At 36.2% G+C, this 14,100-nt stretch overlaps 1 protein-coding gene across 1 annotated transcript in view; it reads right to left on the reverse strand.

The window, feature by feature from the left end:
• LOC114459730 (retinal guanylyl cyclase 2-like) overlaps window positions 1-14,100 on the reverse strand; it is a 36,799-nt gene that overhangs the window by 8,844 nt on the left and 13,855 nt on the right. Inside the window, 17 exon segments of the mRNA XM_028441887.1 lie at window positions 1,519-1,693; window positions 1,772-1,840; window positions 3,345-3,468; window positions 3,576-3,739; window positions 3,817-3,965; window positions 4,035-4,178; window positions 4,355-4,508; window positions 4,776-4,952; window positions 7,656-7,739; window positions 8,606-8,722; window positions 8,992-9,076; window positions 9,156-9,231; window positions 11,495-11,546; window positions 11,548-11,715; window positions 12,963-13,112; window positions 13,713-13,868; window positions 13,951-14,093. Coding sequence (XP_028297688.1) covers window positions 1,519-1,693; window positions 1,772-1,840; window positions 3,345-3,468; window positions 3,576-3,739; window positions 3,817-3,965; window positions 4,035-4,178; window positions 4,355-4,508; window positions 4,776-4,952; window positions 7,656-7,739; window positions 8,606-8,722; window positions 8,992-9,076; window positions 9,156-9,231; window positions 11,495-11,546; window positions 11,548-11,715; window positions 12,963-13,112; window positions 13,713-13,868; window positions 13,951-14,093 — 2,187 coding nt within the window.

Consider the following 14,100-nt stretch of genomic DNA (forward strand, 5'->3'; position numbering starts at 1 on the left):
ATAGTAATAGTAGTAGCAGTAATAGCAGTAGTAATAGAAGTAGCAGTAATAGTAGCAGTAATAGTAGTAGCAGTAGTAGTAATAGTAATAGTAGTAGCAGTAATAGTAGTAGTAATAGTAGTAGCAGTAATAGTAGCAGTAATAGTAGTAGCAGTAGTAGTAATAGTAATAGTAGTAATAGTAGTAGTAATAGTATTAGTAGTAGCAGTAATAGTAGTAGTAATAGTAGTAGCAGTAGTAGAAATAGTAATAGTAGTAGCAGTAATAGTAATAGTAGTAGCAGTAATAGTAGTAGTAATAGTAGTAGTAATAGTAGTAGCAGTAGTAGTAGAAATAGTAATAGTAGTAGCAGTAGTAGTAATAGTAATAGTAGTAGCAGTAATAGTAGTAGTAATAGTAGTAGTAATAGTAGTAGCAGTAGTAGTAGAAATAGTAATAGTAGTAGCAGTAATAGTAGCAGTAATAGTAGTAGCAGTAGTAGTAATAGTAGTAGTAATAGTATTATTAGTAGCAGTAATAGTAGTAGTAATAGTAGTAGCAGTAGTAGAAATAGTAATAGTAGTAGCAGTAATAGTAATAGTAGTAGCAGTATTAGTAGTAGTAATAGTAGTAGCAGTAATAGTAATAGTAGTAGCAGTAATAGTAGTAGTAATAGTAGTAGTAATAGTAGTAGAAATAGTAATAGTAGTAGCAGTAATAGTAGTAGTAATAGTAGTAGTAATAGTAGTAGTAGCAGTAGTAGAAATAGTAATAGTAGCAGCAGTAGCAGTAATAGTAACAGTAGTAGCAGTATTAGTAGTAGTAATAGTAGTAGCAGTAATAGTAATAGTAGTAGCAGTAATAGTAGTAGTAATAGTAGTAGTAATAGTAGTGGCAGTAGTAGAAATGGTAATAGTAGCAGCAGTAGCAGTAATAGTAATAGTAGTAGCAGTATTAGTAGTAGTAATAGTAGTAGCAGTAATAGTAATAGTAGTAGCAGTAATAGTAGTAGTAGCAGTAGTAGTAATAGTAATAGTAGTAATAGTAGTAGTAATAGTATTAGTAGTAGCAGTAATAGTAATAGTAGTAGTAATAGTAGTAGCAGTAGTAGTAATAGTAATAGTAGTAGCAGTAATAGTAGTAGTAATAGTAGTAGTAATAGTAGCAGCAGTAGTAGTAATAGTAATAGTAGTAGCAGTAAAAGCAATAGTAATATTCAGCATGTTTTCGCTGAATAACCCTAAGTGTCTTATCAGTGTGATTATGATGTCACATCTTTAAGTCATTTATCTATATCTGCTGCTAACATGTATAGACATGGTAAAAACAGTTCTTTGCTCGTGTCCCACCGTAGTCACACTGAAACCAAGCGCTACATAGGCTTTGTCATATTTCTTTGTCTTAACTTTCACTTTTGTTTCATTATCTCCGTCTCTCTCCGCCTTTCTTTTCATTTGTGTTAAATATGTTTCCATGGTGATAGGGTTAGAGCACTTCAAAGCATGTTCCTCAGAGTCACACGCGTGTGTGTGTGCGTACCAGAGTGTAGTCCGATGCGTATCTTAACCTTAACCTCAGGCATGTGTTTGATCTTAAACGCTGCGATAGAGTGCAGGATGTCCAGAGACATGTTGGAAACTTCTGCTGCGTGACGCGTTCCGTTTCTGTTGGGAACGCCTGACGCTACCATGTAGGCGTCTCCGATGGTTTCAACCTGACCAGGAAACACTTGTAGTTAATAGTCACTCAGCCATAGTTCATATGGTAGACGGTAGGAGTGGCATCACGTTACCTTGTACACGTCATGAGTAGCAATGATAGCATCAAACATGGTGTACAGGTCATTGAGAAGGTCAACCACCTGAGCACAAAGAACAATGTCACAAAGTGACAGCTTTAATGAAGCTAAAGGAGCTAATGGAGCTAATGAAGTTAATTAACTCATTCAGTGCCATTGACGTTCTTTTATGTCAATTATGTTTTTTCACGGAGATTACTAGAAAACACCCTGGAGGAGGTCCCTCATCAATATCTAAGCTGTAATGTGATGTAGTGACCAACTGTGCCCTGAAGGTGGCAGCAGTGCACCTTTAGAGGAGAGATTAGCCACTGATGCTACCATTAGCTAAGGAGGAAGAAGCAGGAACGAGGGAGATTATGAAGTGATAATGTGACGTATCCATCAGCTTACAGCTCCACATACTAACACAAAACATGTGGACCTGAGTGGATTATTGATTATGTTGTGATCGTGAGATAAAACCATCAACTAACCGAGCTAAACGGGTCATCTCTGCGTGTCGGGAGGAAGAGGACGTTACGTCTGTGTGATTGACGGGGGGGGAGAGGCAGTCAGCAAAACATTCCACTGTGAGCCAGATAGCAGCACACGTTTGGATGAGAGATCATCCGTGATGAGCAGAGCTCAGAGGGAGAGGAAAGGAGTTTATGAGATAGAAAATGGTTCTACAGAGTTGATGCTGAAGTTCTCACCAGCTCACAGCAGCTCACGCTCAACCAGAGCATGTGTGGAACTAAGTGGACTATTGAGATTGTGGTGATGGTGAGAGAAAATCAAAAAACGGGGCAAGCGTTGACACTCAGCATGTCCAGGAGGAGGAAGAGGAAGTTGCGTGTGTGCAGACTGACGGGGGAGAGACTTGGAGGAACGCCAAAATACAGTAAGAAATCCATTAAATTCTGACCCAGATTTGAATTTGAATTACTTTATTAATAGCATAATGTTGCCATCAAAAGCCTGGTCTCAGTGTTGTTTTTGTAGTTTTATAGAAGGAAACTAATGTTGACGTGTCACTAAAACAAAAAGAAAGAAAGAAAAAAAATGCTTCAAAAAGTCATTAATAGATTTTTCAGAAAAAGTCGTTTTCTCAGCTTTTTGTCACAAACTGGTGATTTGTGTGAAACTTGCCTCTATTCAACTGATGATTACAGAAGAACTAAACAAGATCAAAACAAAATTATTTTTTCTGATGAAAGTAGAGACTTTAATCTTTCAGAATCTGGGTCAGATTAGGGGTTAGTCATAGTACAACATATTGTGTGGGTGTTTAAAAATCAGTCAAAATGCTCAAAAACAGCTGGCACTCAATGAGTTAAGCTAATGGAGCTAATAGAGCTAATGGAGCTAAAGGAGCGAATGAAGCTAATAGAGCTAATAAAAGCTAATGGAGCTAATGAAGAAAATGAAGTTGATAGAGCTAATGAAGATAATATAGCTAATGGAGCTAATGGAGCTAATAAAGCTAATGAAGCAAATGAAGCTAATAGAGCTAATGAAGCTACTGATGCTAATGGAGCTAACAGCTGCTGATGGTACAAAGCTAGTAGCTGCTAATAGTTGATACCTCAATGGGTTCACTCAGAGCAGAGATGGTGGTGAAGCCCACGATGTCACTAAAGTAAAGAGTACAGTCTGAGTAATCCTCTGGTCTCACTGGTTTCCCCTTCTTTAGAGACTGGGCCACAGACCTGAAGAACACACACACACACACACACACACACAGGTTTAGATCATTGATTTCAAACATCTGTCTGTTGTCACACACATCTACACACTGAGCTTCACAAACACACACTTGGGCAGTAATTGTCCAATCAGCTTCTCAGTCTTGTTTCTCTCCACCTCCAACTCGTCAGTTCTTTCCCGGATCAGGTCCTCCAGGTTGGAGCTGTACTGCTCTAACATTCGTAGCATGGAGTCAATGATGTTTGCTCGCTTTCCTCTGTTGATGATACGAAACTGAAAGAAGTGCAGAGAGGACCAGGATGATCACATGTTCCAAAGGTTGCCCTGATGTCTCTGTGAGACCTTGTCACCTCCTTGAATATGTCGTCAAAGCTTGGCCGTTTATTGGGGTCTTCATTCCAGCATTCGTTCATCAGACTGAGACACTCAGCGGGAGCTTCATCCACTGACACCACTGGTCGGCAGAGAGGGGGCGGGGTCTTCAGTCGCTCGATGATTTCTGAACACACAGAACTTTACATCTCACAGAGAACATGGACACAAGCAGAGAACTGGTGTCCTCACTAACCGTGGGCCGGCATGTCCATCATTGCATATGGCAACGTTCTTGAGATCACTTCCTGGATAATGATGGAGAAGCTGAAAACATCTCCAGAAAAGGAGCCTCCTTGGATTGGGTTCCTAAGGAGCTCTGGAGCTGTCCACAGCAGCTCTGGGACACACCATGGTGGACACATGTTAGGACATACAGTAGATATGGTGTTCAGACTGATGCTGACCTTCTGATTAGAAGCACCCTGTCACCACACGAACCTTGTTCACCCAAAAGAGTGATTCAAAGGCAGGGCACTCTTTTACAAATGTCTGAATAAAGAAATGAAGTGTTACCCTGTTCGTCCACCGGGAGGACGATGTTCTGAGCATGAAGAATCATCGGGAATCCATAGTCCGTGATCTTCAGAACAAAACGGCCGTCGACCAAACAGTTGGAGGATTTTAGACGACCATGACTCAGACCTCGCAGGTGGAGGTACTTCATCCCCTGAAATATATATACATATAAATATGACCATGAGGCTGATATTCTAAAAATATCTAACACATTAGTTTTAAATTGATTTATTCTAAATCTAATCCAACATTAATATAAAAAACACTGCATATTCCACTACATGTTAAGTTGTTTTATGATGAGAGACTTCTGGTCTTTAAAATGTTCTGAATGTGAAGAAGGTTGGAACAGTAAACACAGCTTTCCCATGTGTTGGTTGAACTACAGCTAACAGTGATTAGCAACATTAGCTGCTACCTTGATCAGATCCATTAGCAGAGAGGACTTGAACATCCAGTCCAGCCTCATGTTGCTGTCTGCCAGAAGGTCTGCCAGACTCCCCCGAGGACAATGTTCGACAACCATGGCAAAGATTCCAGAGTCCACGAACAGACCCAGGTACAGGTTCATGTTCTCATGTCGCATCTCACGCAGCTGGAAAGACCACAGCCAGTGATCAATGGGTTATTACAATGATCAATAGTGTTTATAACAATGATCAATATTTATAACAATGATCATTAGTTAATAACAATGATCAGTAGTATTTATAACAATGATCAATAGTTAATAACATTGATCAGTAGTATTTATAACAATGATCAATAGTTAATAACATTGATCAGTAGTATTTATAACAATGATCAATAGTTAATAACATTGATCAGTAGTATTTATAACAATGATCAATAGTTAATAACATTGTTCAATAGTATTTATAACAATGATCAATAGTATTTATAACAATGATCAGAAGTTTATAACAATGATCAATAGTATTTACAACAATGATCAATAGTTAATAACATTGATCAATAGTGTTTATAACAATGATCAATAGTATTTATAACAATGATCAATAGTATTTATAACAATGATCAGAAGTTTATAACAATGATCAATAGTATTTACAACAATGATCAATAGTATTTATAACAATGATCAGAAGTTTATAACAATGATCAATAGTATTTACAACAATGATCAATAGTTAATAACATTGATCAATAGTGTTTATAACAATGATCAATAGTATTTATAACAATGATCAATAGTATTTATAACAATGATCAATAGTGTTTATAACAATGATCAATAGTTAATAACAATGATCAATAGTTAATAACATTGGTCAATAGTGTTTATAACAATGATCAATAGTTAATAACAATGATCAGTAGTTAATAACATTGATCAGTAGTATTTACAACAATGATCAATAGTTAATAACATTGATCAATAGTGTTTATAACAATGATCAATAGTATTTATAACAATGATCAATAGTATTTATAACAATGATCAATAGTTAATAACAATGATCAGTAGTATTTATAACAATGATCAATAGTATTTATAACAATGATCAATAGTATTTATAACAATGATCAATAGTATTTATAACAATGATCAGTAGTTAATAACATTGATCAGTAGTATTTATAACAATGATCAATAGTATTTATAACAATGATCAATAGTATTTATAACAATGATAAATAGTTAATAACATTGATCAGTAGTATTTATAACAATGATCAATAGTATTTATAACAATGATCAATAGTATTTATAACAATGATCAATAGTTAATAACAATGATCAATAGTGTTTATAACAATGATCAATAGTTAATAACATTGATCAGTAGTATTTATAACAATGATCAATAGTTAATAACATTGCTCAATAGTATTTATAACAATGATCAATAGTATTTATAACAATGATCAATAGTTAATAACATTGATCAGTAGTATTTATAACAATGATCAATAGTGTTTATAACAATGATCAATAGTTAATAACATTGATCAGTAGTATTTATAACAATGATCAATAGTATTTATAACAATGATCAATAGTTAATAACAATGATCAATAGTGTTTATAACAATGATCAATAGTTAATAACAATGATCAATAGTGTTTATAACAATGATCAATAGTTAATAACATTGTCAGTAGTATTTCTAACAATGATCAATAGTATTTATAACAATGATCAATAGTTAATAACATTGATCAATAGTATTTATAACAATGATCAATAGTATTTATAACAATGATCAATAGTTAATAACATTGATCAATAGTATTTATAACAATGATCAATGGTATTTATAACAATGATCAATAGTTAATAACATTGATCAATAGTATTTATAACAATGATCAATAGTATTTATAACAATGATCAATAGTATTTATAACAATGATCAATAGTTAATAACATTGATCAATAGTATTTATAACAATGATCAATAGTGTTTATAACATTGATCAATAGTATTTATAACAATGATCAATAGTGTTTATAACATTGATCAATGGTGTTTAAACAATGATCAATAGTATTTATAACAATGATCAATAGTTAATAACATTGACAATAGTATTTATAACAATGATCAATAGTATTTATAACAATGATCAATAGTTAATAACATTGATCAATAGTATTTATAACAATGATCAATAGTGTTTATAACATTGATCAATAGTGTTTAAACAATGATCAATAGTTAATAACATTGATCAATAGTGTTTATAACAATGATCAATAGTGTTTATAACATTGATCAATAGTGTTTAAACAATGATCCATAGTGTTTATAACAATGATCAATAGTGTTTATAACAATGATCAATAGTGTTTATAACAATGATCAATAGTTAATAACAATGATCAATAGTGTTTATAACAATGATCAATAGTGTTTATAACAATGATCAATAGTTAATAACAATGATCAATAGTGTTTATAACAATGATCAATAGTTAAAAACATTGATCAGTAGTATTTATAACAATGATCAATAGTTAATAACAATGATCAATAGTGTTTATAACAATGATCAATAGTTAATAACATTGATCAGTAGTATTTATAACAATGATCAATAGTGTTTATAACAATGATCAATAGTGTTTATAACAATGATCAATAGTGTTTATAACAATGATCAATAGTGTTTATAACAATGATCAATAGTGTTTATAACAATGATCAATAGTGTTTATAACAATGATCAATAGTGTTTATAACAATGATCAATAGTGTTTATAACAATGATCAATAGTGTTTATAACAATGATCAATAGTTAATAACATTGATCAATAATGACTCTCTCACCTGACTGAACAGACTCTGAGTGTTCTGATTGACGGACGTAAACATTTTTCCAACAGGAACTTTCTTCAGCCAAACCCAGTCGCCCTGACAACAAGACCAGAAAGACTGAGACCAAAACCTGGTCCAGGTTTACATCAAAGGCTAAAGGTGGTTTACATCAAAGACTAAACCTGAACCTGGGTCCAGGTTTACATCAAAAACTAAACCTGAACCTGGGTCCAGGTTTACATCAAAGACTGAAGGTGGTTTACATCAAAGGCTAAAGGTGGTTTACATCAAAGGCTAAAGGTGGTTTACATCAAAGGCTAAAGGTGGTTTACATCAAAGGCTAAAGGTGGTTTACATCAAAGACTAAAGCTGAACCTGGGTCCAGGTTTACATCAAAGACTGAAGGTGGTTTACATCAAAGACTAAACCTGAACCTGGGTCCAGGTTTACATCAAAAACTAAACCTGAACCTGGGTCCAGGTTTACATCAAAGACTGAAGGTGGTTTACATCAAAGGCTAAAGGTGGTTTACATCAAAGACTAAAGCTGAACCTGGGTCCAGGTTTACATCAAAGGCTAAAGGTGGTTTACATCAAAGACTAAAGCTGAACCTGGGTCCAGGTTTACATCAAAAACTAAACCTGAACCTGGGTCCAGGTTTACATCAAAGACTGAAGGTGGTTTACATCAAAGGCTAAAGGTGGTTTACATCAAAGACTAAAGCTGAACCTGGGTCCAGGTTTACATCAAAGGCTAAAGGTGGTTTACATCAAAGACTAAAGCTGAACCTGGGTCCAGGTTTACATCAAAGGCTAAAGGTGGTTTACATCAAAGACTAAAGCTGAACCTGGGTCCAGGTTTACATCAAAGGCTAAAGGTGGTTTACATCAAAGACTAAACCTGAACCTGGGTCCAGGTTTACATCAAAGACTGAAGGTGGTTTACATCAAAGACAGGTTTACCTCCAGGATCCCTATGTTGGAGCTCTCAGGTGTCGTTAAGATGTAACTTCTTGCGATGGAGCGAAACGGGGTTTTGATTTCCAAAAGACTTCTCATTATGGACTCGTCATTTAGTTTCTGGAGGAAAGAAGAACATGGAGTCCTCAGAACTCTAAGCAGGACTGGATCAGGAGGTGGACTCTACACTTTGAGTCTGTTTCTAATCATCCTTCAGACCATCACAGAACAGGTCCAATTAAACCCTGCTAGTTCTAGTAGCTCTGCTAGTTCTGCTAGCTCTGCTAGTTATGTTAGCTCTGCTAGTTCTAGTCGTTCTGGTAGATGTGCTAGTTTTTCCAGTTCTAATAGTTCTTCTAGTTCTGGTTCTAGTATCTGCTCACACTGACCTTATTGCTGACTTGAGTGTCGATGAAAACAATGTCGTCCAAAGTCAGAATCAGTTTCGTTATGTTTGATGCTCTGCGCTTGTTCCTGTTAGCATAGCATCACAGTTAGCTAACATATGGGTCACATGTGACCAACAACCCTACACACAGTGTGTGTCACTCACCTGTTCCAGTAGAACAGTCCTCCAATCAGAGAGCAGATCAGCATAAACACAAACCAATAGGACAGGAACCCTAACCCTGAAAACACAGATTAGCTGTTAGCGATTAGCTGTTAGCGATTAGCTGTTAGCGATCATATGTTAACGATTAGTGATCAGATGTTAACGATTATATATTAGTGATCATATGTTAACGATTATATATTAGTGATCATATGTTAACGATTAGTGATCAGATGTTAACGATTATATATTAGTGATCAGATGTTAACGATTATATATTAGTGATCAGATGTTAACGATTAGTGATCAGATGTTAACGATTATATATTAGTGATCAGATGTTAACTATTAGTGATCAGATGTTAACGATTATATATTAGTGATCAGATGTTAACGATTAGTGATCAGATGTTAACGATTATATATTAGTGATCAGATGTTAACTATTAGTGATCAGATGTTAACGATTAGTGATCAGATGTTAACGATTATATATTAGTGATCAGATGTTAACAATTAGTGATCAGATGTTCACGATTAGTGACCAGATGTTAACGATTAGTGATCAGATGTTAACGATTAGCGATCAGATGTTAACGATTAGCGATCAGATGTTAACGATTAGATATTAGTGATCAGATGTTAACGATTAGTGATCAGATGTTAACGATTATATATTAGTGATCAGATGTTAACTATTAGTGATCAGATGTTAACGATTATATATTAGTGATCAGATGTTAACTATTAGTGATCAGATGTTAACGATTATATATTAGTGATCAGATGTTAACGATTAGTGATCAGATGTTAACGATTATATATTAGTGATCAGATGTTAACTATTAGTGATCAGATGTTAACGATTATATATTAGTGATCAGATGTTAACGATTAGTGATCAGATGTTAACGATTATATATTAGTGATCAGATGTTAACTATTAGTGATCAGATGTTAACGATTAGTGATCAGATGTTAACGATTATATATTAGTGATCAGATGTTAACTATTAGTGATCAGATGTTAACGATTATATATTAGTGATCAGATGTTAACTATTAGTGATCAGATGTTAACGATTATATATTAGTGATCAGATGTTAACGATTATATATTAGTGATCAGATGTTAACGATTAGTGATCAGATGTTAACGATTATATATTAGTGATCAGATGTTAACTATTAGTGATCAGATGTTAACGATTAGTGATCAGATGTTAACGATTATATATTAGTGATCAGATGTTAACTATTAGTGATCAGATGTTAACGATTAGTGATCAGATGTTAACGATTATATATTAGTGATCAGATGTTAACAATTAGTGATCAGATGTTCACGATTAGTGACCAGATGTTAACGATTAGTGATCAGATGTTAACGATTAGCGATCAGATGTTAACGATTAGCGATCAGATGTTAACGATTAGATATTAGTGATCAGATGTTAACGATTAGTGATCAGATGTTCACGATTAGTGATCAGATGTTCACGATTAGTGATCAGATGTTAACGATTATATATTAGTGATCAGATGTTAACAATTAGTGATCAGATGTTCACGATTAGTGACCAGATGTTAACGATTAGTGATCAGATGTTAACGATTAGCGATCAGATGTTAACGATTAGCGATCAGATGTTAACAATTAGATATTAGTGATCAGATGTTAACGATTAGTGATCAGATGTTAACGATTAGTGATCAGATGTTAACGATTAGCGATCAGATGTTAACGATTAGATATTAGTGATCAGATGTTAACGATTAGTGATCAGATGTTCACGATTAGTGATCAGATGTTCACGATTAGTGATCAGATGTTAAGGATTAGCGATCAGATGTTAACGATTAGATATTAGTGATCAGATGTTAACGATTAGTGATCAGATGTTCGCGATTAGTGATCAGATGTTCACGATTAGTGATCAGATGTTAACGATTAGTGATCAGATGTTAACGATTAGTGATCAGATGTTAACGATTAGATATTAGCCATCAGATGTTAGCGATAGGTTAATTCATTCTGTGCCCGTGCTGAAGCCTGCATGTTGTTGCCATGTTTTTCAGGTTGTTCACACACACACACACGCACACACACGCACGCACGCACGCACGCACGCACGCACGCACGCACGCACGCACGCACGCACGCACGCACGCACGCACGCACGCACACACACACACACACACACACACACACACACACACACACACACACACACACACACACACACACACACACACGCACACACACACAGAGTTGTTTTTGCACCAGTAAATGTGTTTTACTTGCCTTTAAGGCTTCACTGAGGGGAGAATGAACTCACCGTCGGCGCAGGCTTCCTCTGGATCAAACCAACAGAAACTGGCCTGGGGGGGGTTTACCTCCAGGGAACAGGAAGGACTGGCTCAGTGGTCTCAGACCCCCGATGGTTCCATCAGTGTGTGTCGCTGCTAGGGAGTGAGTGGGAACCAGGTGGTCCCCATCGGTGGTCAATACGAGGTACTGGGCCTGCATCCCCCGGCCCTCTTTACCCCCATATAACAACTGGAATAACACATAGATATATATAACAATCTATATACATAACACATCTATAAAGTCTGAAGTCTCACATCTATAGCACATCTGTATAGATTACATATCTATATATAACGCATCTATAGATCACTCACACATCTATACATAACATATCTATACAAAACATATATGGATCACTCGCACATCTATATATAACACATCTGTATATAACATCTTTATAGAGCATCAAACATCTACAGCTGGTTCAGAACGCTGCAGCTCAGGTCTGAACCAGAACAAAGAGGTCAGAACACATTACACTGGCTCCCAGTCAGCCTCAGAGGAGACTGTAAAGTTCTGCTGCTGGTTATAAATGTGTGAATGGTTTGGTCCAGAATACATCAGTGAGATGTTAGTCAGGTATGAACCCAGCAGGTCTCTGAGATCTATGGACACAGGTCAGATAGTGGAGCCCAGAGCTCACAGTAACCATGGTGATGCTGTGTTTAGTTGTTATGCTGCAAAGAAGTGGAACAAACTGCAGCAGAGCTGAAGTCAGCATCACATGTGAACATTTTTAAATCAAAGTTAAAGGAACTTTTTTTCTCTACTGCATATGATTGAGAGAGATTTATGATCATGATGATGATGTCATGATGATTTTACTGATGATTTTAATTGATTTTACTGATGATTTTAAATGTTTTAATTGATTTTAAGCTGTTGAATGTTTTCTGTTGCACTTTATGATCATGTAAAACATATTGAGTGGCCTTGTGTATGAAATATGCTATACAAATACATTTGCCTTTCCTTGCCTTGCCTATAGATCACACATCTATATTAACACATCTATATATAGTACATCTATATACAGTACATCTATATAAAACACATTTATATACAGTACATCTTTATACAGCACATCTATATACAGTACATCTATATTAACACATCTATATATAGTACATCTATATATAATACATCTATATATAGCACATCTATATATAACACATCTATATACAGCACATCTATATAACACATCTACATATAACACATCTATATATAGCACATCTTTATAACACATCTATATACAACACATCTACATATAATACATCTACATATAACACATCTATATATAGCACATCTATATACAGCACATCTATATATAGCACATCTACATATAACACATCTATATAGATCACATGGTTCCATGCTGACTTCAAAGGACACGCCTACTTTCTATCAGTTATCAGTGAAATAACAGACGTGACCTGATTGAAGCCCTGAAAGCTAAAGCCTCCGTCTGACTGGACGAGCTGGCTGCCCTTCACCCAGTGCCCGCCCCCTGCCTGACGACGCTCCTCCACAGCCTTAGCAACAAAGTAAATCATGTTGAAGATGGTTCCAAACAGAGGGGAGACCTGTAGGAAGGGCCACAGACACACGTTAGTGAACCCCGTCCCATACCCTGGGTTACCTTAATCATGGTTAGCCTGACCCTAATACTGGTTAGCCTGACCCTAATACTGGTTAGCCTGACCCTAACACTGACCCGTTTAGCCCGGTTAGTTGATGGTTTTATCTCACCATCTCAACATAATAATCCACTCAGGTCCACATGTTCTGTGTTAGTATGTGGTGCTGTGAGCTGCTGGATACGTCACAATATCACTCTGTAGCGCCATAATCTCACTCGTTCCTGCTTCTCCTCCCCAGCAAATGGTTGCATCAGTGCCTAATCTCTCATCTAAAGGTGCACTGCTGCCATCTTCAGGACACAGTTGGTCACTACAACATCCCACAGCTTAGATATTGATGAGGGACCTCCGCCAGGGTGTTTTCTAGTAATCCTCGTGAAAAAAACGCAAATGACGAGTTATCTCGTCAATGGCACTGAGTGAGTTAAGCACATCATGGTTAACCACGCCCTGGTTAACCACGCCCTGGTTAACTATTCCCTGGTTAACCCATGCAGGTCTGGTTAACCTGACCCTGGTTAACCCTAACCCTGGTTAAATTACCTCTGTAGCCGCGATGGCTGATCTAATCTCTCGACTCAGTTGCATTTGACGAAAAACGTGATAAAAGCTGCGGTCTGACGCCATGGTAACAGTGAGCACGGCGCTGTAGGCGTGACGAAGCTTTGTGCTGTTGGTCAGCTGATAGAATGCTGTGTCCTGATTGGATGAAAGGAACAGTGTGTTAGTGTCAGTGTTAGTGTTAGTGTGTGTGTGTGTGTGTGTGTGTGTGTGTGATGACCTGGTAGGGCATAGCGTAGAGCAGGGCATCGTATGGGATGAAGACGTAACCATCAGAAACCATCCCCATGTCCAAAGCAGCCAATAGGAGCTCCCTCTGATCCGTTCCTCCAATCAGGACGGAGCTCATGCACATGATCACCACTGAAAG

The sequence above is a fragment of the Gouania willdenowi genome, unplaced genomic scaffold, assembly GCF_900634775.1.
Source record: "Gouania willdenowi unplaced genomic scaffold, fGouWil2.1 scaffold_339_arrow_ctg1, whole genome shotgun sequence".
Classification (NCBI taxonomy): Eukaryota; Metazoa; Chordata; class Actinopteri; order Blenniiformes; family Gobiesocidae; genus Gouania; species Gouania willdenowi.